This window comes from Trichosurus vulpecula, chromosome 2 (genome assembly GCF_011100635.1).
Source record: "Trichosurus vulpecula isolate mTriVul1 chromosome 2, mTriVul1.pri, whole genome shotgun sequence".
In the NCBI taxonomy this organism is placed as follows: Eukaryota; Metazoa; Chordata; class Mammalia; order Diprotodontia; family Phalangeridae; genus Trichosurus; species Trichosurus vulpecula.
In genome coordinates, this window is record NC_050574.1 from 34,285,227 (window position 1) to 34,306,549 (window position 21,323).

The window sequence follows — 21,323 nt, forward strand, 5'->3', positions numbered from 1 at the left end:
AGGCCTGCCTTGGCCTGGAGAGCATCTGTCCACTGCTCTTGGGAATGGATGGCCAGGGCCCTGGAGCCTTGACCACTTTGAGTCACAGGAAGCACATTGGTGTATGCAGTCTCCTCCCCCAGACAGGGTCTCTGGCTATAGGCTGCTATCCCAGTTATCTGGGCTTCTCCTTGGGGCCTGCTGGGAGCCCCCAGGCCTGCTTATGGACTTGGTGCCACTCCCTGCCTGGGGGCTTTGGGTGCCTTCCTCAGTCTGTTTATTCCTTTGTAAGGAGAGTCAAGCTGGGTCCTGGCACCCCTGGCCCATTCCCCACCAGGCTGTGAGTGGGTTGGGGAGAAGGAACCAGCCAGGCACCCACACCTCAGGCCCTGGAAGTGCCACAGATGAGAAGGCTCCTGTGGGATGCAGGCCGGGGCACTGAGAGCACAGGCTGAATATTCATAAAATTCTGGGGAAGCGGTGTTGGGCATGGGTCTGCCAAGCCCCAGAGCCAGAGGCATCGGCCACGGCCACTCATTGAGACGCCCTCTGCCCCTGGCCATGGTTTGGGGGTCACCCTCCAGAGGAGAGTTCCTGTGATGATCCACGGAATCTGAAGCCGTGGGTGTGTTCTTAGGATGCCTGGGAGAAGCAGGTGAGGGCTGAGGGCACACCACTCACCAGATACTACAGCCACTGGAAGAAGCTGAGAGATAAGGAGATCCTGCTGGAGATCAGCGGCAAAGAAAGGGTGAGGGGCCTGGGGGGCTGGGGCTGGGAATGGGGCTGGAGCTGGAGCTGGAGCAGGAGCAGCCAGGGTTCTGCACTGAGGTGGAAAGATGAGCGGGGCCAGGGAACCTCCAGGGCTGCTCAGGCTGGAGACCGGGTCCCTGCCTTCCCAGGCTGTAGGACCACGCCCCCTCTCTCACTTGAGGGGGAAGCACATGCTCATGCACACACACACACACACACACACACACACACACACACATCTCGTGCAGGAACACCATGTGCACACTTAAACGTGCTAGGCACACGTACACATCCCACACACAATAAACGTACAAACCATGCACACACGCAACATATAACGTACAACGTATAGACACTTGTATAATATATACACCAAATAGACTGTTCATCCTTGTACATTCCATACACATATGTGCTCACCATGCACGTAACACACACCTGTAGACATGTGCATGCAGTTCCTTCACATAACACACGTGATACAATACACAGTACACACATGTAAATAAAGCACAGCACATTCACACAAATACACATCATGTATGACACACATGCACAAATACGCCACAACCATAGCACACGTGAATGCAGGCACCATACAACATAGAGCCACATACCACACACATGACCAAGTACATACACCACAAATACATGTACGTGTGAGATGCAGACACATTTAGAACACAGCACACATACACATGTTCCATGCACGCACCACAGGCAGATGAGACATGCACTACAAACACCATACATACACACACACTCTCTGTTCCTCTCTCCTTCTCTCTTTCTCTCCCTCTGCCTCTCTGTCTCTCCCTCTCTCTCTCTCCCCCTCCCCCCCTTCTCTCTCTTCCTGTCTCTCTCTCTCTCTCTCTCTCTCTCTCTCTCTCTCTCTCTCTCTCTCTCTCTCTCTCTCTCTCTCTCTCTCCCTCTCCCTCTCTCCCTCCCTCCCTCCCTCTTTCTGCAGACTGTTAGGGGCACTCATGCCGAATCAACGTTGAGGCTTCTTTTCCACCAGGCCCTGTGGGGGGCCGTGGAGGGAATGTTCTGTCCCTTACACTCAGGCTGGGGGCAGGATGCCAAGGATCCTGTCTGTGGGCTGGGCCAAAGTGTCTGGGGCAGGGCTTGCTATGGGGACCCCCTTCTTTCCCACCCCCCACCATGGAGCTTGGTAGGAGATGTCAGGCTTGATTTGATTTTTAATCTGTCTCCTGGGGTAAGAGCAGGGAGGGCGTCTCTTGGGACCATCAAATTAGGAATGGATGAAAGGTGGTACCCAAGTGGCCACGCCTCATGCCATCTTCCCTGTTGGAGGTCAGGGGGTCAGCTCAGGGGTGTCCATAGCTGGAGGGCCTGATGGTGGTTTATAGCTGCCCGTTAGGGTCATGATATGGGTAATTAAACCTCAGAAGAAGATTGACGGCCTGGTGGGTCAGAGAGGGGAGACCAGAAGGGCCTGGGCTGCTCCAGGCTGTCCTGCCCCCCCTCCCTTCCTGCACCTGGGCTCCAACAGGCTCTCCCCGGCCGGCCCGTCTGGCCTTCATCTTCTCCTCCAGCTGGAGGAGCTGAACTTCCCTGAGATCAAGCGACGGAAACCAGAGGAGAGGAAAGAGGAGGACAGGAAAGAATTCAGGGACCTCTTTGACCTGGACACGGACTCGGACGAGGAGAGTGACGGCCTCTCAGTGAAAGGTAGGAGGCAGGGGCAGAGCTTTGGATAAGCTGGGGAGAGGGCTGGCCTGGGGACCTTGGAGGAATGGGTTCGAGGATGCCTCTGATGCAGAGGGATAGGCTGCCTGACTGTGATCAGACTGGGTCTGCATGGGTGAAGGACATCTTCACACTGGGAATTCCCTACTCCAGAGAAAGCAGACTGCCCACGAGAGGGTGATGGGGCCAGGCTGCTCTGTCCCACCAGGGTGAAGCTGACTAAGACTTGATTTGGAATGTTGGAGTATCCCCAGATGGCAAGGGCTGGGTGGCCATTTGGTGGGAGCTCAGAGGGTCCCAAACACCTTCTCAGCCCAAGATGCCTCCTCCTCCTTCTTCCCTTCCACCTCCCCCTCTTCCTCTTGCCCTGCCCTCTCCCTCCTCCTCCTCCTCTCCTTCCCCCTCCCCTTTCCTTCCCCCTCCCTCCCCCTCCCTTCCCCCCCTCCCTCCCCCTCCCTTCCCCCTCCCTTCTTTTCCACTTCTGGGGTAGCCATGCTTCTGAACTGGGCCATCCATCCTCACTTCCTCTAGCCAGTCCCAAGCCAGAGGGTCAGGAACATTCTCAGTGACCAGGCCCGAGCCTGGGTCAGGGGCACCTTTTCAAATACAAAATGAGAAGGAGGGAGGCACAATTGGCTAGCAGCTTATGTAGCTCTGGGGGTCTGGGGGGCTACAAACTCAGCTGACCCGGCTCAGCAGCCAGCGGGGTTCAGGGCTGCATTGAGAGGACAAGGCAGGGGACACTCCCACCATGCTCTGCTCTGAGCAGACTCTTAGGGAGTCCAATGCACATTTGTGGGTGCCGTGGTCCTGTGAGGGGGGATCGGTTTTGGGGGACGTCATGGCTGCCTTCAGTGGTTGGGATGATGCTGGCTCTGTTTGGCCCCATAGAGCTGGCCTTGGACCAGTTTTGGGAGGTGCAGTGAGGCAGGTGGAGGCTGAGGGATCTTCCTCACACTGAGAGCCATCCCAGCGTGGCCTGGGTCCCATTCAGAGGCAGGGGGCCCCTCCTCATGGGGAGGGAAGCCCCAAGGGCCTCGCTGAAGCCACAGTACAACCTGGGGGATCTTAGACCCATCTTGGGCAGAAGTCTCTGGGCCTCAGAAATGCTGGGCTTCCTCTTGATGGCGTCTCACGTGGCACCAGCCGCAGTGACCAGAGCCTTCCAGGTGGTGGGTTCAGGGCTTCCCAGCCCATCAGGGTCTTTCTGCCAGCCTACCCCGAGAGTGTGGCTGGGAGATGCCCCATGGGTTTTAAGCAGTTATTCCCATGTCTGCGGCCTTCGGGTGCAGATCCTTCCATCCTCCTGAGGAGATAAGGGGCTTGATGTTTGCCTCGTTGTCCAGTTTTGTGGATGGAGAAACTGAGCCTTGGAGTGTCCGAATGACTTCTCCAAGGCCATGTGGCTTGTCAGTGTGTCTGAGGCAGGATTTAATTCCAGATCTCCTGACTCCCATTATAGCTCTGGGCCTTTGTAGCCTTTTGAGTATATGAATGTTGCCAGCTTCGGGCCATCCTTAAGTTTGTCTTAAGGCGGGTTTTCTGTGTGTGTGTGAGAGAGATGCCCCCTGGAGCCTCTGACCATCTTATCACCCCATGTGTTGTTTTGTAAGAAGGGGTAACCCCAGCCTGCTCCCCGTGTCACCAGAGAGCAAGGCTGGAAAGCCTCTGGGAGAGCCCAAGACCCCTGGAGCCTGTGCCCAGCCCTTCTCTCTGAGGGCTGGTCATAGATCAGTGGACTCGGCCATCCAGTGCAGAGAAGGAAACCGAGGCCCACACAGCAGAGATCCAGGCTATCCTCACATACTCTACGCTGAAGCCAGCTGGCCCAGGGCTGCCTTGGGGATGCCTGCCTCAGTTTACCTGTGCCAGGCTTTGGGTACAAATCGATGTCTGAGAGCTTTGCAGATCCTCATTTTTGTAGTTTGGAGGCATGAGAGCGAGGGTGGTCCAAACCCAAGAGACAGAGAGGGGGTAGACTGAGCACCTAATATGTGCCAGGCACTATGCTACTGGAGCCTTGAGGGTACAAAAACAGACAAAAGACAGATCCTGCCCTCAAGGAGCGCCTGGTCCAATTGGGGAGCCCTGGGCAAACAGTTCTGCACAGAGCGGCAGTGGAGGGGATAAACAGGAGGGCTGGCGGAGAGGGGCGGGGGAAGTGGATGGGGGTGGGGTGGGGGTGCTTCCTGGAGGACCTGAAGGTCAAGAGAAGACAGGGGGCAGAGACGAGGAGAGGTCCTGTGTGTGGGACCAGCCAGGCCTGGGCCCTGCAGGAGAGGAAGGGCATGGACAGGGATGCCAGCAGAGGGCTTGGCATGAGGCTTATGAGGGGTGGGCAGAAGATGTCAGGAGGCCCTAGGCCCCAGGCCTAGCTCCACTCCCTCTGGTAGCCTTGGCCTGGTGCTGCTGCCAGCCCTGCTTGTCTTGGGGAGCCCTGAGGGAGGGGCACCAGCTGGAAGCCTCTAGGAAGGGAGGGGGGCAAGCTCCCAGCTGCCTAGCACATCTCCTGCCTTTGACTCTCTCCTCCCCGTCTGCAGTCTCAGGCAGAGTGCTCAGAAGCTGCTGCCTCAGTTTCCTCCCTGGGCAGAAGGCCCACCTCTCAGGGTGTGGCTATGTCTGGGGCAGAGTGAGGTCCTCCCCCGAGCCTCTCTGAGAGGGAAGGGGCACCAGGCCAGTGGGCCATGGCCACCAAACTCTGATGGGAGAGGCCTGTGTGACAGGGGGCAGAGAGATCCACCTTGGCTGTCCAGATGAGATGTGTACTCATGAGCTGCTCCCCCTTTCACAACCCAGGCTGAGCGGGGGAGCCCTCTGGGCTGGAGCACCTGGGCAGGCACAGGGAGCACAGGGAGAGGGTGAGTGGTTCTGAGCTCCTTGGCAGGGCTAGGTGTTCCCCCTCCCATCGAGGGGGCCACACTTGATGCACCACTTAGCAGGGCAGCCAGGTGGGGCAGCAGAGGCCTGGAGTCAGGGAGACCTGAATCACATCCTGCCACAGACCCTGTGTGACCCTGGCTAAGTCACTTCCCCACTACACTCTGATGTGCTCCCATTTGTAAAGCTTCTGTCCATCCCTCTGCCTCCGGGGCTGAGGCCCAGGCTGGCACACAGGTGTCTCCCCACTGGTCCTTTCCAGCTCTCGGATACGGAAAGTAGGGAGGAAGGAAGTGCATTGTACACATTTTCAGGAAGGGCGGCCTCCCCAGGATCATCCAAGGATGGGGTCTGGCTTTCCAACCTCAAGCCCATGATTTCTAGGGATTGGGAAGCGTCCAGGGGTCGGGGTTCTGCTTTCACCTTCAGCTCCCAGCCCCAGCTAACTCTGCCCACTGGTGAGAGATTTGGGAAGGTGTGCCCCACCCCAGGCACTGAGGGGTTTGAGGGGTTTGGGTAGAGAGGTGAGGGTGGGATCTGTGCCCCTAGAGCTGCCTAGCATCGCACCCTCATCCCCCTCCGAACCCTGCTGCTGGGGGTGGGGGGATTGGAGCTGTGCTCCAGCTGCTGCAGCCCCCCACATCTGGCAGCCCTGACTCCCTGCTCTTGCCTGGGGCCAGAGGGCTGGGAGTTCAGCCCTGGCCCAGGGTGCAGAGGCCTGGAGGGGCTGGAATCTGAAGCCTCTTCCCAAGACAGGACTGGAGAGAGCAGGTCTGTGCCCTTCACTTTACAGACAAGGAAACTGAGGCCCAGAGGAGGAGGTAACTTGTCCAGGGCTACACAAGTGGTGCCTCACTCTGTCCACCCAGGGAGGCCTGGGGAGATGAGCCTTGGGCCTGGCGCCCCCAGCACTTGCCCCCAAGACCTCCTGGTCCGGCCATCTGTGCTGGGGGGCAGGGGTCACTGGGCCTGATGGGGTGGGTCAGGTTTTGTGGACCTATCCCTGGCCCCTGTGGTCCGCTCTGCTGTCTTGGGGTGGGGGGGAGTGGGGTGTGCCAGGACCAAGACCCCACAAAGCAGTGAGAGTCAACATGTGGCTGGGGACTGGGGCTGTGGGTGGTGAGGCTGGGGGAGGGGCTGACTGCTTCCAGCTCTGATGGATCTGTGTGTGGTGATGGGGAAGGAAGCACATGAATTTCTCTCATTTACCCCCTGACAGGTCTCAGGCAGGGAGACAGGGCTGTCGGAGATTATTAATGACTCCGGGCAGGAGCCGGGTGCGATTAAGGGAGAGCCAGAGATGGGCCGTCACCGAGCCTGCCGCCTGCTCGGCCCTGTGGGGCTATCTCTCTAATGACCTCTCCCTAGTGGCCCTGGGGCTGATGGATGTGGGGAGGGGCTGGCCACAGAAGGCCAGACTGACCGCAGTGAGTTTTCTGTGTCTGAATTACAGGAAAGGCTGGCTCCAAGAAAGGCCAGGGTGAAGACAGTGATGGCTTTGGTGACAGCCTGAGTGAGGACAGTGAAGACCAGGAGGAGGGTGACGAGATCAGCAGCAGCGACTCTGAGGGTGAGGCTGTCAGGGGCCCGGGAGGCGAGCTCCACCCATGGCCAGACGGGAGAGTCCTCTGGGTCACATGCAGCTAGGGGCAACTGTGACCAGAGCTTTGGCCAGGCCCCAGGCTGGCATAGAGCACCTCAGTGGGTCCTGTCTGGGCTCAGAGCCCAAATGGGGGTGGGGGTGGGGGGCAGGCTGCCTGTCAGGAGCCTCTAGTGGTGGGGGGTGAGGAGTGATTTAGTTGGGGACTAGGGCGGGGGAATACAGGCCTCAATCACAGGAGTGCCCCCCCCACTACCCCCAGACACTGGCCAGCTGCTCCTTTCTCTCCTGCTATCTGGAAACAGCAGCGGCCTCAATAAATTAATTAGCACCATGATTAATTAGTGATGAGAAACCTCAGCTGCCTTGTTTCTCCCTGATAAAGCAGAATTATACCTCCAGCCTCTGCTCTCATCCTCCCCTAGGCCCAGGAGAAGCCTCGAAGCTGCCCCGGGCTGAGCTGGAGACACTGGCCCAGGGGGAGGAAGATGTGGTGGAGGAACTGCAGCTCTCCGACGAAGACTGAGGCCTCCCTGGACAGCCGGAGTGCCCTCCCACAGGAAGATGTCCTCGAGATCCCAGCATCTCCCCGGAGGGAAGAACACAGAGGAAGGGTCAGATGTTGGGGCCTTTATTGGTTTTTCTTTACAATATAAAGAAGCTTAAATGTACCGAGAAGTCTCTTGAAGAAGTTGGTGGCACGTGCAGTGTTTGGGGGGGAAGGGGTACCGTCAGGCCAGAGCTCAGGCCTCCAGCCCACATGAGTCCCTCTGCCCGCCAGGAGGCCAAGCCCAGAGTGCCTCTGCTTCTCACCCCGGCCATCTGGAAGGAAGGCGAAAGCAGCTGGCCCCTGGATGGTGGCTGCCCTAGACACCAGGCCGTTGGCCTGCCCGCTTCTGCCGCTGCTTTCGTTTGTCTTTGGTATCATTTGAAGTTGCTAGAGATGCATAGACACCTGAATCAGGAGCTGAGTCCAGTCTGGGGGTGTGTGGAAGTGGCTGGCCTCCCTGGGCTTGGCTGGGACGAGTCGGGGCTGTTTTGTGTTGCTGCTTCCAGAAATTCTTTGGATTTTTCTCCTCTCCTCCTGGGCCTCAAGTCCTGCTTTTCTGGGGTTTTTTCCTTTTCCTTTTTTTTTTTTTTTGGCCTCAAAAAGATACAAAGCTGAGCAAGGCAGGGAAAGCGCCCTGAAGGGTCCGCAGCTGCCCTTGGCTGGGAGGAGGGCTCTGAGGCCCTTGGCCAAGCAACCTTGGAGAGTTAGGAGGGAGGCTTGGGCACATCCCCCATCCCCACCAGCAGGGAGGGAGTACCATTCTCTTGTTTAGGGGAACCTCTGCTGGCAGAGAAGCTGCCCCCAAAGGGGGATGCAGTGTTTGCTGGGGAGGAGGGCTGGAGCTCTCCCGGCAGCTCCCTGTCCGTCGTACCCCGGAGGCCAGGGGCCTGCAGAGGTAGGGCCACGGGGAAGCTGGCCATGTAGAAGAGTCTGCCCACACGCTTGGCCACCTGTGAGGAAGGAGAAGAGCCTTGACTATCCAGACGCCAGGGGCCTAGGCCAGCGAGGTCACTATGGCTGCCTTGGCATATGAGGCCCTTTAGCTCTATCTGGGAGGGCTGGGTGGGCAGCGCCAAGGCCTGCTGCTCAAAGAAGTCAGAGATCTCGTCTCTGGGGCCTCCAATTCAGGAACTGCCACCAGATATCACTGTTCAGGGAGAGTGGGAGCCCAAGCTGGCCCAGGCCAAGGAGACATACTTCCTCTCTCTGTACCCCAAAGGAGGGAGCTGGCCACTGGCCAGGAGGGGATGCCCCAAGAGCTGGGCACAGAGGAGGCAGTGTGCTCAAGAATACCTCCACCTGAGGATGGAGTCTTCCTTCCCACGGTTTCCTGGCCCCATCGCCCCTCTGAGGCCCAGACAGGCTTGTTCGAGCTGGGTTTCCAGCCCATCCCAGCCCCCTTTCCAGCCACATGGAGAGAGCAGAGTCTGAAGTCAGAGGACCTGCATTCAAATATTGTAGCTCATCCTCTTGGGGGGACCCCTGATGACAGTGAGATTCCAGGCTGTGGCTTCCCTGGGGGCCTGGTGGGGTAGGGGAGTGACTCACGTGGGATCGGATCTTCAGGGCAGGTCCCAACTTCAGCCCCATGTTAGTCAGCAGATGCTCTTCAGTCAGCAGGGGTAACGTCTCTCCATCTATGGCCTGTTCTCTGAATACCTGGAATGAAGGATGCGGGGGGGAGGGTGGTCAGCTGATGGGAGGCCACCCTATTTCTCTCCCTCCCCCACACTGCATGTATACAAATTGGCTTCTCCAAGTGGGGGGCCTCATGGTGGGACAGTGGTCTCCAGGGGAGGCTGCTGCCGGATGCACTCCCCCCCCCATCCACCTCAGTTCTTGGGATAGTTCCCACCTCCAGCCCTCTCTACTCCAGTCCCTGGGACAACCCAGGGGTTTCCGGAGGGAGTTGACGAGGGGAGCCAGGAAAGCAAAGAAATTGGTGCAACTCCCAGCAGAAAATGAAATTCCCCCCCCCCCCATCTCCAATAGAAGACAAATTCCCTTTGTGCAGCTGGCCAAGCCAGGCTGGTTGATGTGTGCAGCCCCTGGGGCCAGGCTGCCCTTCCCCCACGTCCTACCCTCAGACACTGGAGGAGAAACCTGCTCCACATTGGGGCCCTGGTGGGGAGGGGATTGTGTGGTTTTGTGTCCCACACACATGTAGGTGTGCCTGCCAATGTACACAAAGGCCACGGGCTAGTGGGGGCCCATCCCACCTCAGACCTGAACAGAGGCCAAGGATTTGACAGCAGAGCTGCCCCGGGCCTGGGGGCCATCTGTGAGGGGGTTGGGGAGGACCAGGGACAGGAGGAAATAGCTATTGTCTGAGTGTCTGTGACTGCAGAATCCATGGTGACATGACCCCCGCCCCCCCACTCCACACCAGGCCCCCTCCTGTACCGGAGCATACTCTCCACAGCCAGCCAGGCCACCCACGAAAGTGCACACGTCATCCACTGTCCACTTGCTGACGTCTTCGGGGCCCACAGACTCCTCCCCACTGTCCAAGAACAGTCCCCCCATGGTGCCTGCACAAGGAAGAGGGGCAGGGGGGTGTCACTGGAGACTCCTTGGTCTGGCTTGCTCCCCTCCCCCCAGGAAGTGAATGAGAACCCTTGACAGCAAAGGGGAAGGTCTGGGTCACCCTAATGTGTGTCCCTCCCCTCCCCCCGTGACAGTGCCCAGCTCTGAGCCCTGGCCCATCTCTTTTGTAGGCCAGCCAGTCTGTCCATCTCCCTGGCTCTCCAGTCTCTCTGGGGGGGCTCTGGGTCTTGGTTTCTAAGGTCCCCCCCTTCCTCCCACCCTGGCAGAGTGCCAGGGACTCAGCACTAACATTCTGTGGGTCCTTAGTCAATGCAGGGGCTTTGCCTCTGACTCCTTGGAAGCTCTCACCCAGTTGGGGAGGTGGTGGTGTTTAAAGCAGTTTCTTCCCACTGAAGGCCACACAGGGACTAGATTCTCAGCACCCCCCCCCTTTTACCAGCCCCCTTGGGTACACCCGACTACAGTAAGGGGAAGAAAGAAAGGAGGAAGTGGCTTTGGAGGCAGAGGAAGGAGGAATGAAGACACCTACCTGTGTGAAAGTAGGGGCTCACAGTGTAGGGGAGGCTCAGAGGCAGAGGGGGTGGCAATGGGGCACCCAGGAGGGGCCCCTTCCCCTCTGCCCTGCCTCCCAGGCCATGTCCTGGAGACTCGCCACTAGGCCCGCTGGCTGTGTCCTTGGAACCATCACAGGTGCGGCTGGCACCCCCAGCCTCACCCCGGGGAGCTTCGGCCTCCTCACTGTCTGACTCCTTGGAGTCATCCTCTGGGCTGTCCTGGGCCCGGGCCCCTGGGCCACTGGCTTCCTTGGCCTCTCCTGGCCTTCCGACCCCCTTTCGGGCAGCAGGGCGCTGTCGGGCCTGCTCTCTGGGGGGTGTTGGGGGGCCCGGGCCTGGGCAGGGGGCTCCGTGTGGGGGCAGGGCCAAGAGTGGTGCTGAGCTGTGCCTCAGCACCAGCATGGCACTCCGCCTGCGCTGTAGGTCCTCATGTAGAGAGGAGGGGGGCAGGGAGTGGCTGTCAGGGCCCTCATGGGTGCGAAGAGCAGGGTGTTCCTGGGGCAGTCCCAGTGGGTCCCCGGTCAGAAGCCTTGGTCTGTGTAGGCTCTCGAGCTCTTTTTGCCTGAGTAGCTCTGCTGACATCTCCAGCCTGGGGGAGGAAGGGAGGGGTGGTCAGTACATCCCTGCTTCAGCAGGCTTGAGTACCAACCTCCCCCTCCCCAAACCAAATGGAACTGGGTAGGCCACGAGTCCTAAAAGGTCACTGGGGTTGGTGGCTATCTGCAAGGCTATTTATCCAGTGCCTCAGAGTAGCTGGGCCCACCTGCCAGCTCTAGGTCCCCTTCTCAGCGGCAGGGAGGGGGATATTGGGGGTCACCCTCACCTGGCCAAGCTCTGTTTTCGGAGGATTTCCTGTTGTCTGGCAAACATCTCAGCCTGAGCTGGCTGAAGGAAGCCATATCCTGGCCAGTGGAGAGGGCAGACAGATATGGCTGGTCAATCCAGGGCCAGACCCCACACCTTACCCCCGCTCCTCCGATGCCCACAAACCACCAAGCTGCAGCCCAGGTTTTGAGCTAACACACCCAAAGGGGCCTCATTTCCCAGAGCTAAACCTAGATAGATATGCATCAGCGCACACACAAAATCACATGCCCGAATACCGCCCCTCTTCCCCTCCTCACCTGGGGTCTGGCACAGAGCTGAAGGCACACCCAGGAAGGGGGGTCTGAGGTGGGGGCCCAGGGCGATGTGGGGGGCATTCTGGGGCGACAGCAGTGATGGATGGGTCAGGTCCCTGAGGGAAGGAGAAGCAGGCTGAGTGGGAGCACCCAGGAGGCCAGCTCAGTCAACCCAAGATCTTCCCAGGTCCCCCCAACTAACGTGGGGGAGGGTTGAGAAGCAGATGCTCCTGGGCAGCTCAAGAGGAAGTCTGTAGGGAGTTGGGGTACTCACACTGCGGTGGGGGGGAACTCTGTCTGCTAAGGGGGGGGGGGGCTTGTTCACATCCATTTCCCAGAATCTCCCTTGGCCCCCGCGGCCCCCCTGCCCAGGCACTAATTGCGCCTCCGCCGCTGGGCGGGCAGGGGGAGGGGGAGCGGTCGATACTCGGCTCGTTAAAGCCTCCATCAGGCCCTGCCCCCGCCCCCGGCGGCGCCAATTAATCTCGGGCGGCGGCGCGGAGGCGCTGACCTTGGCGGGCGCCGGGCCGGGCTGCGGCGGTGGTAATTACCCCGCTGCGCAGCGAGGGCAGCCCGAGGCCCCGGGGCACCCCTCACCACTACCCACCCCTAACCCTTCGCAGCCTGCTGCGGGACCACCTCGGCTCAACCCCCTCCCCGCCTAACGCGAGCAGTGGGGGAGGGGGGCAGCGAGGTGAGTGGGAGGGGATCTTCCTTCGAGATTCCCTCCCCAAGACGGGGCCTGCCCTCATTCTAAAGAGAGCAAAGCGGCAGGTTGGGTGTTTGGAGGGCGTTGAGTGCCTAACCTGGGCTGCGTTTGGCAGTACCTCTATTAAGTCTCTCTGAGTCTGTGTCCCCATCCTCAGCGACACAGAACAAGAGATCCCCTTGTCCACAGTGCCCACCCTCGGGTGCCAGTCCTCAGCCCTTCACCTCCCCGGAGTCTGCACTCCCGGATCTGCCCAGAGAGCTAGCTTCACGTCGGATCTCTCCCACCCCTTTATGTCCCCAGAAGCCGACCCCCATGCCCCTTACCTATCTGAGAAGTGCCCTGTGACAGCTGTCTCCCTGTGGGGGGGAAGACCCTGCTTCCGGCGCTGCCCAGTCCCCCCTCCAGTCCCCCCTCCAACTCCAGCACCCGCAGAACTGCTGGAGGATGAGGGGAGATGGGGCTCCAAGGCCCCAGGGCTCCTCACGGCAGCTGCAGCTGCAACCTCCTGCCTGAGCCTCAAGAGATCTGGGGAGAAAGAGAGGGAGACCCCATGAACAGGCAGCAGAAAAACTCTGTAGCCATCCCGGGGAGTTGAGAGCTCCAGCTCAGTAACTTGACATTGGGGCCAAAAAAGCAGCCTCACCAACCAGAAGACAGGGCATACCTCCCCCCTCCCCGCAGGCTGGGTGTCTTAAGGACCAGAACTGGCAGGGTGAACACTGGGCAAAGCTGGGGAATGTTGAGAAGAGACACCTGGAGTCCAGCCAGAGAACCCAGAGGGCAGAGGGGACATAGGGCACCAAGCCAAGAGTGTCCATGGAGCAGCCTGGAGGGGGAAGATGGACAAGGGGATGGGGAGCAGCAGAAACAAGAGCCCAGGGCAAACAGGATGGGGGCCGCCCTGGGGAGGAGCCAGAAACAGTCTGACAGTCCCACCCCCGCCTTTCACTCTTAGGGGGTTTGGGGCTCCCCTGAGCAAGAAGGCAGGAAAGCCCTTCCCACCCACGATGGAAAAAAAAGAAAACTTCAGAACTGCAACCTGAAAGCAGGATAGGGAACCCCCCCAATCACCCCCACACTTCCTGGGTGGCAGTCTGGGTCCGAGGACCCCCAGGGACACCCACACAGACTGGGGAACACAGAAACAGCCTGCCTCCAGAAAAACACATACAGGGACTGGTGGCCCAAGGAGACAGGGACAGAGAGAAACCCTTCCCCCATACATGCATACATACACTGAAGGGGAATGGGGGGTCACGGAAAGAAGGACCAGACTCCCCCCTCCCCATTCTCCTTGTGACCAGCCAGGCCAGGAGCCGCTGGGTTGGCCCAGGCTGGGGGATGAGGGAAGCTGGGCAGCCCCCGCCTGCCGGCCCCTGGCCCTGGTCCTGGCCCCCGCCCCCTCCCCGCAGCCTCGGTGGCTGCTCACAGATTAATGACCCGAGAAGAGCCGGCTCCGGGCCCGGCCTGCCCGCCTGCCTGCCTGCCCGCCCGGGGGCCTGTGATTTCGCCCCGGGCTCTGCGCCAGCTCCGGAGCCGCATTGATCCCCAGTGACCGGAACGGCCCCCGCCCCTTCCCCCCACCCCCTGCCTCCCTCCCCTCTGCGCTCAGTTATTTACAGTCGGGCCCTGACGGCAGCGGGACGGCGCCGCCGGGAAGGTGGGGGGGGGGTGCAGCCCGTGACTGACAGCCCAGCTCCAGGCACCGCCGCGGTGCCAGCGCCCGCGCCTGCCCCCCAGCCCCCAGCGCCTGCGGCACCGCCCCTCCTGCACAGCCCCCGGCCCCGCCGATGGAGGGGAAGGGGACGGGGGGGGGGGGCGGGGAGAAGGTGGGAGAAGGAGCAGGGGGGTGGGGGAGACAATTAAAGGGAAGGTTTTAAATTATTAAGATTTTCTGAATTATTCAGGCCGAGGAGGCCAGAGCAGTCTCCCCCGCTGCTCCCGGTCCCCTGCCTGTACACCAGCCATCCCTCTGAGTGAGAGAGTAAAATGGCACTGACCTGGCTCCCACAACCCTAGGCAACCACCTGAAGCCTCCCCTTACCCCCAGAGCTTTTGTGTGAGTGTCTGACTTCGGAGACCCGTTTGCGTGGGCCTGTGTCAGAGCATGAGGCTGTGTTTGTGTGTGACAGCATGTAAGGCTATCCCCATGTGTCACTGAGGCTCACGTATGACAGACTATGTGTGGGACTGGGTGAGGACCAGTCTGCCACTGACCTGAATGAGGCTGTATGTGACTGCCAACATGTGTGACCAACATCACTGACCCTGGGTATGATTGACACCCAGGGACTGTAAGCCTGTGATACTGAGGCTGGCAATGGGATTCGAGGCTGTGTTTGGGTGTGCCATCCAGTGTAAATGACAGCAGTGAGGGCAGGGGCCAGAGATTTCTGAATAGCCACACCCCTCCCAGACAGTCCTGTATCTGTTGGCACAGGTGGTAGAACAGGCAGCTTCCCCTCCCCTCCACCCCTTACTAGAGCTGACTGACCCAAATCAGTGGGGACAAGAAATGGGGAAAATAGATGGGTGGGATGCTGTGGCTGGCAGGCAGGCACATAGGATGAGAAGGCATACAGGAGAGTCAGTCACAGGGGACCAGAAAATGGAAAGGGGTGGGAGACAGAGGCTGCAGCACCTTGGGGCATCCCAGAAAAAAACATTGGATTGGATGGGGCCAGGAGGGTCAGGCCAAGGGCAAGCCTGGAGGAGGTGCCTGCCCTCTGGGAGGGTAGGCAAGGCTAGGAGGGGCACTCACCACTATGGCTGGGCAGGCCCACGGTGCTGGCCAGCTGGTAGAGCCGCTGCTGCTCCTCAAAGGCGCCCGGCTCGCTGAGTGCCGACATCATCCTTCGGTAGTGTTCCTCAGGGGTCATCTGGGGGGCCGGCTCCTCTCGGAGAGGGGAGGGGGAGGGCTCTGGGAGTAAGGGGGAAGCAGGAGAAAGGGTGAGCTGGGAGGCAGGGGGAGGCCGAGGTCTAGTGTGGAAAGCTCCCAATGCTCAGAATGCCGGGGGAGAAAGCCCCCATAGTATGTCTGCGTCTACACATGCCCGCTCCCTCCCTCATATACATTATCTACATCCTTTCTTGATTCAGCTTCATTTAAATTATGTATATAAAGGGAATCTTCCCAATGCCTTGCAGACATACTTGACACACCAGCATACCGATTCTCTCTTACACACATATATGGGTGGGTTCACGTGTTCACATGCACATACATGTTTATGAGTCCTCAGGTTTGCCTGAACTGATACGTGTAAATCCAGGGTTTCCCTAGGAGTCACATCCGCTCTCCCAGCTTGGCAGGGACAGCCCCAGGCCTCAGGCAAGGCTACCCACTGGGCAGCCTGGGGAACCTCCCCAGACAATGACGTCTTTGGGTCAGCCCCTCCCCCAGAGGCTCAGCCCTTACCCTTGGGGGACTCACTCCTGGGCTTCTTCTCCGAGGGGCGGTCACTGCCGCCGCTGCTGGGGGAGCAGCCCCGCCTTTTGCCTAAAAGGTCATCTGGGTGAGGGGAAGTGGTAAGGGGAAGGGGAGGTGGGGCAGGGGCAGAAGGGAGGAAGAGGGGGAGGCGGGGGGGAGAACGAGAAAACAGCTTCAGACCGTCAGATCCGGCAGCCCCTCGGACCCGCCAAACCCTACAGTCAGTTGGCAGGGGCAGGGGTTAGAGGGCCAGCCCCACCCCCCCCCCAACACAGTCCAGGCGCCCCCGCCCCACCCCCACCAATCCGCGTACTGAGTTTCATGGTCTGTGCAGCAGCCCCGGGGCCCCCTGGGCTTCCGACAGGACGCGCCTTTCATGTCCTGAGCCAAACCCAGCAGAACGCCTCCCGCCAGCCTAGCCGACCTCTGCACTCCCCCTCCCTCTTGTCTCTCTCGCCTTCAGAGTCTGAGCCTCCCTCTGCCTTTGCCTCTCTCCTCCTCGGAATCTGAGGTTCCCTCCCCCCTTATTATTTCTGAATCACTCTCTCTGTGTCTTTTTGAATGTTTCCCTCTTTTGAGTCTTCCCCCGCCAATCTTTCCCGTTTCCCCCCGAAATCTCTTCCTTTCTGAGCCTCTTAGACTCATTAGTCTCTCCAAATTTCTTCTTTCAGTCTCATTTCATGATTTTCCCCTCTTATTCTTTCCCTTCTCATTCCTTCAGAATCTCTTCCTCTCTGCTTTTCTGCATCTCTCCATGTCTCCGTGTCCTGTCTCTCCACCTTGGACGTTTCTGACTCTCCGCTCAGTCCCATGTCATCTTTTTCTTCTCTCTGAATATCTCCCTTTCTGACTTTCTGCCCCTCTGGATCTCTATTTCCAACTTACTCTTTCTAAATCACTCTCTAAACATATTCCCCCCCCCCCCCCCGCCCGTTTCATTTCATCTTTTCCTCTCTCAACCTATATCCTCCTCCTGAATTCATTCTCTCTCTCTCTCTCTCTCTCTCTCTCTCTCTCTCTCTCTCTCTCTCTCTCTCTCTATCTCTCTCTCTGCCTCTCCCCCTTCTGAGTCTCTCCCTCTCTTCCTCCCTCCCCTTCAATCTTCTCCCCTGAGAGTGTCCGGAAACGCCCGGAAACATTGGAGCCAAGCTTGCATTAGAGCAGCTCCCCCCATCGGAGCCCAAGCCTGAGGCCGTCACAACCACAGCGTCCCCCGATGATCCAGAATCAATATCCGCCTGTAACTAGTGGGAACAGGGCTGATGGACAGACCCAAGGAGAGGAAGTGGGGGGGGGGAATCTGAGAGCCCAGAGCCTGGGGACAGGAATGGGGCAAGTGCCAGGGCTTGGGGACTGTAGGGACTGGAGAAAGGAGGAAATGGTCACTGGGGGCATCAAATTCTCCTCATCTATCAAGACCTTGTTAAAGATGCTCCCAGGAAACAAACGCCTGTTCTTGACAGACTGGAGATTGCACCTGGCCCGGCTGACAGCCCCGATGGGCACTACAGGGCCCAGGACACCAGCCAGCTCAGGGATCCCCACAGCAGGACTGTGGAGCTGACCTTCCTCTTCCTTCTCCCCCTCCCCCTCCTCTTTGTCCTAGATTGTCAAATCCACCTGTGAGTCCTGGCATGAAGCCGCCAACCTGAACCCTCAGGAAACCTACCCAGAACACACACAGAGGGCTCAGCTCTTTCCCCTCCCCTTCCCAGCCTCAGGCAAAAGTGGCCCAAGTCAGCTTTAGAAAAAATTAATGAGGATTGAGCTGCCCAGAGTCCCAGTGAGTAGTGACTCCCCTCTCCAAACCTCAGTCTCCCACTCAGTGAAATGGGCCCAAAAGCTTTAGTAGGGATTAGATCCCAAGCAGCCAAAGCTAGTAGAATGCTTTGAAGTGGGACCAGAAACCTGACCTACCCCAAGGGCTAAGATAGGCAATCCTTTCTTTTACTTAGGGGGAGGGATGGAGCAACTAGGTGAGGAAATGAATAGATCACTGCTGAGAGTCAGGAAGAATTACAGAGTTCAAATTCCAACTCTGACACTATATTAACTGTGTGACCTTGGGCAAGTCACTTCACCCTGTTTGCCTCAGTTTCCTCATCTGGAGAAGGAAATGGCAAATCACTCCAGTATCTCTGCCACAAAAACCCGAAATGGGGTCACCAAGAGTCAGACACAACTGAACAACAACGAGGGAAGGATCCTTGCTCCCAGCCCAGCTTCAGTCACCACCAAACTCAGGATAGGAATCATGATATAGAGACATAATGTATTTTAGATAGCACTCCCATTTTTTGCACAAGGAAACTGAGATTCTGAGAGCTTTCATAATTTGCTCACAGTCATACTGCAGATGGCCTATGTGTCCAATTTGTGACGCTACTGATTATCCCTAGCCCAGTTCCCACTATAGGTGAAAAGCCCAGACCATCCTCTGCAATCTCCCTCTTTTCTCCCTCACGCCCATCCAACCAGGGGGGACGGTGTAGGAGGGGCACGCATGGCTCCCCCTTTAGCTGATGCCAAAAGAGGCAGCAAGGACAGCCTGGGCACTACCCGATTCCCATCCACAGAGAAATGAAGCCCAGAGAGGTTCTGTGCCTGGGCCAGGTCACACAGCCACAGCTGGCATTCAAACTCACAGTGAGTGGCTTCCAGCTGGTAAGGAACAGGACTGTATGAATGGGACCCCCCTCCTCACCCCCCAAACTCATTAACGGTTCCGGTTTCTCTGGCGGAAGACGCTTCGCCGTCTCCCCCCCCCCCCAATCTTTTTTCTTATTCCCTTAATCCGTCATCTTTATCAGGCCGGGAAGCGCCGGGCGCCCCGATCAATCTCCGCATTAGGGCTGACAGAATGGTGCTAATAACTTATCGATCTCCGCCCGTCAGGCCCCGCCGCCCGGGGCGCCCGGGGTGGGGGCGGGGGCGGTCAGCGGCGGCAGCCGCACAGACCCGGAGAGACCCAAGCAGAGAGGGGACTTAGGCCCCCGGCAGAGACACAGGATGAAATAAGAGTGTGAGAAAGCCAGAGACAAAGAGAGACAGGGAGAGACCACAGAGAGACACAGGCAGAGACGGGGCTTAAGGCCAGGCAGAGACACAGACACAGAAGAGACACAGACAAGGAGAGATTAGAGAGGGCAGGGAGAGACCAGAGAGACAAAGAGAGAGCTGTGGTCAGTGTCAGAGACAGAGAGACAAGAAACAGAGAGCCCCAAACAGAGACAGAATCAGGGAGAGACCAGAGAGAGGAGGAGAGAGATGTAGTCAGAGTGTCAGAGACAGGGAGATTAGAAACAGAGAGCCGGGAGCATAGACAGAATCAGAGAGAGACAGGGAGAAAGAAACAAAGAAAGGGAAGGATCCAGTCAGAGATGGGAACAGCAAAGATTTTGAGATCAGAAACAGGAAATGATACAGTAAGATAGAAACAAATACAGACAGAGATAGACAGGAAAGACAGAGAAAGTCAGGGGGACAAGCAGAGACAGAGATTGAAGACAGACACTGGGAGAGACAGACAGGGAATGAGACAGGTGGTAGCAGAAACAGAGATAGAGAGAGACAGGCTGACAGAGAAAGGGAAAGAAACAGATGGAGGGAGAGACAGAGGGAGACATGCATATGGACAAGGTGAGAGATGCCAAAAGATAAGATGCAAGCCCAGAGACAGACCGGGAACAAGGGCTGAGCTGCAAAGTAAAGCAGTAACTGTGCTTGACACTCGAGGCCCTTCATGGCCAAGGATCTCCTTCACTATGGAGCCTTTAACATGGTGACTTTTTCCCTAAGTTCTGGTTAGTCAGTCAAACAGCCTAAAAAATTACGTACTTACTCTATGCCAGGCACAGTGATAAGATCAGACTAGCTGCCCTGACTGTTGCTGCTTGCTCCTGCCTACCTCTGGGCTTTTGCCTAGGCTGTGCCCTAAGCTTGGTATGCCCTCTCCCTTATCTCTTTCACCCATGGTAATTCCTGCCTTTTTTTTAAGCCTGTCTCCAAAGCAACCCTCTCCAAGAGGTGGAGGGGGAAGGAAAGAAGCCTTTATTAAGTGCTTCCTATATGATCTGATCCTCATAACAACCCTGTGAAGTCAGTGTTATCATTACCTCCATCTTATGGTTTGAGGAAACTGAGGCAGACAGATTTGGTACGGAGAAGGCTAATGAGCTAGAGTGGCTGGGCTAGAGAAACTGAGGCAGAAGGTAAAGGAGGATCAAAGTCACCCATGGAGCCCTCCCTCTCCACAAACTCCCCTTCTCCTCTCGCCATTGGACACCAATACATAAATACAGACAAACACAGAGACCTATCCAGCCCCAAACACACCTCTCCCAGAGCTAAACTCTCCAGCTGGGGGAGGGGGAGGTGGGAAAGGGATCGAATTTCTATAAATCACCTGGCTCATAGGTAAATCTGCTGCCTTGACACCAAGAGCCACAATCCTCCCCGCCCCTCCCAACCTTCACACATACTTTGCCATCTCTACTCCTGAGAAAAGAAGATTGGGGGGACCTTGGACTGGGGTTCAGTGGGAACACCCCCGGTTTTCTGGAAGGCAGGAGGGGAGACAAAGGCTGAGGCTAGCCAGGGTCAGAGGACTTGGGGATCTACTCTTCCAGAATAATACTCACTCAGACCTGGACTCTTTGGGGGTCAGAGAGAGCAGAGCTTTTCCTCAGGAAGCAAGACCAGAGGGGCCAGCCTGGGGCAACACCATGAGAGAAGCTAGCTCTGGGAGGGCTTGAGAATCACCAGAGCTGGCACTGCCACCGCCCAAGGATGGAAGGAGGAATCTGTTTTCCCTTCAGACCAGTTACACCCAGGCTTAATAACTGCTTCTGAATCCCTTCCCTTTTCAGGAAAGTGCCTGTCTTAGCTCTTTAGTTGTTTGGGGAAGGGGAGCCAGGAAGAAAGAAGGCAGGTGTTTGGACACCTGCATGAGGTAGGTGGGGCAGAGCACCCCTGCCTGGGTTGGTGCTGGCAATGACTGTGATGGGGAGGTCAGCCAGGGAATAACTGTTGGGAGCCAGCTGGCCTGCCTCCCCCCAGAGACTCCAGCTAAATAAGGCAAAATCTCAGCTACTACTTGTACAAGGCTACCTCATCCCCAGAACTTGGGCCCACAGGAAGAAGGAGATAGGGTGGTTTGGATGCTAACTCTGCTTCTTGAGAGCTGGTGGGATTTTAAGCAGGCCTTGCCTCAGTCTCATCTGCTGTAAAATGGAAGGGCCGGACAAGATGTAAAGTCCTACAGCTCTTCATCTGGACAGTTTCTCTTGTAAGGTCTTTTCCAAGTTTAACATTTTATGCTCTGTATTCTAACATTTTCTATGCTGAGGCCTCTTCCAGCTCTGATCTCCTCCATCTCTCCACCTTCTAAGCCCTTGTTCTCTCCTGGTTATGACATTCTCTCTTCTCAGATCCCCTCCAACTCTGAATCCTAAGATCCTGAAAGTGTCCATCACAGAAGGATAGCAAATG

The 21,323-nt window shown here is 57.8% G+C and overlaps 2 protein-coding genes across 4 annotated transcripts in view; one reads left to right on the forward strand and one right to left on the reverse strand.

The window, feature by feature from the left end:
* Positions 1 to 7,607, forward strand: part of NOC2L (NOC2 like nucleolar associated transcriptional repressor) — a 43,735-nt gene extending 36,128 nt beyond the window's left edge. Inside the window, exons 16-19 of the mRNA XM_036745638.1 lie at positions 617 to 730; positions 2,289 to 2,424; positions 6,773 to 6,889; positions 7,345 to 7,607. Of these exons, the coding sequence (XP_036601533.1) occupies positions 617 to 730; positions 2,289 to 2,424; positions 6,773 to 6,889; positions 7,345 to 7,445 (468 nt within the window). The 3' untranslated portion in view covers positions 7,446 to 7,607. The remainder of the gene's footprint in view (positions 1 to 616; positions 731 to 2,288; positions 2,425 to 6,772; positions 6,890 to 7,344) is intronic.
* The window catches only part of SAMD11 (sterile alpha motif domain containing 11), a 44,070-nt gene continuing 30,281 nt past the window's right edge, over positions 7,535 to 21,323 (reverse strand). For 2 of the 3 annotated variants that reach the window (XM_036745635.1, XM_036745637.1), the window contains exons 6-14: positions 15,822 to 15,914; positions 15,165 to 15,323; positions 12,727 to 12,928; positions 11,695 to 11,807; positions 11,394 to 11,472; positions 10,546 to 11,159; positions 9,873 to 10,000; positions 9,018 to 9,128; positions 7,535 to 8,419 (exon numbers count right to left, since the gene is read on the reverse strand). In XM_036745635.1, the coding sequence (XP_036601530.1) occupies positions 8,174 to 8,419; positions 9,018 to 9,128; positions 9,873 to 10,000; positions 10,546 to 11,159; positions 11,394 to 11,472; positions 11,695 to 11,807; positions 12,727 to 12,928; positions 15,165 to 15,323; positions 15,822 to 15,914 (1,745 nt within the window). In that variant the 3' untranslated portion in view covers positions 7,535 to 8,173. Of the gene's footprint in view, positions 8,420 to 9,017; positions 9,129 to 9,872; positions 10,001 to 10,545; positions 11,160 to 11,393; positions 11,473 to 11,694; positions 11,808 to 12,726; positions 12,929 to 15,164; positions 15,324 to 15,821; positions 15,915 to 21,323 lie in introns of those variants that run through there. The other variant, XM_036745636.1, reaches the window with a different exon arrangement.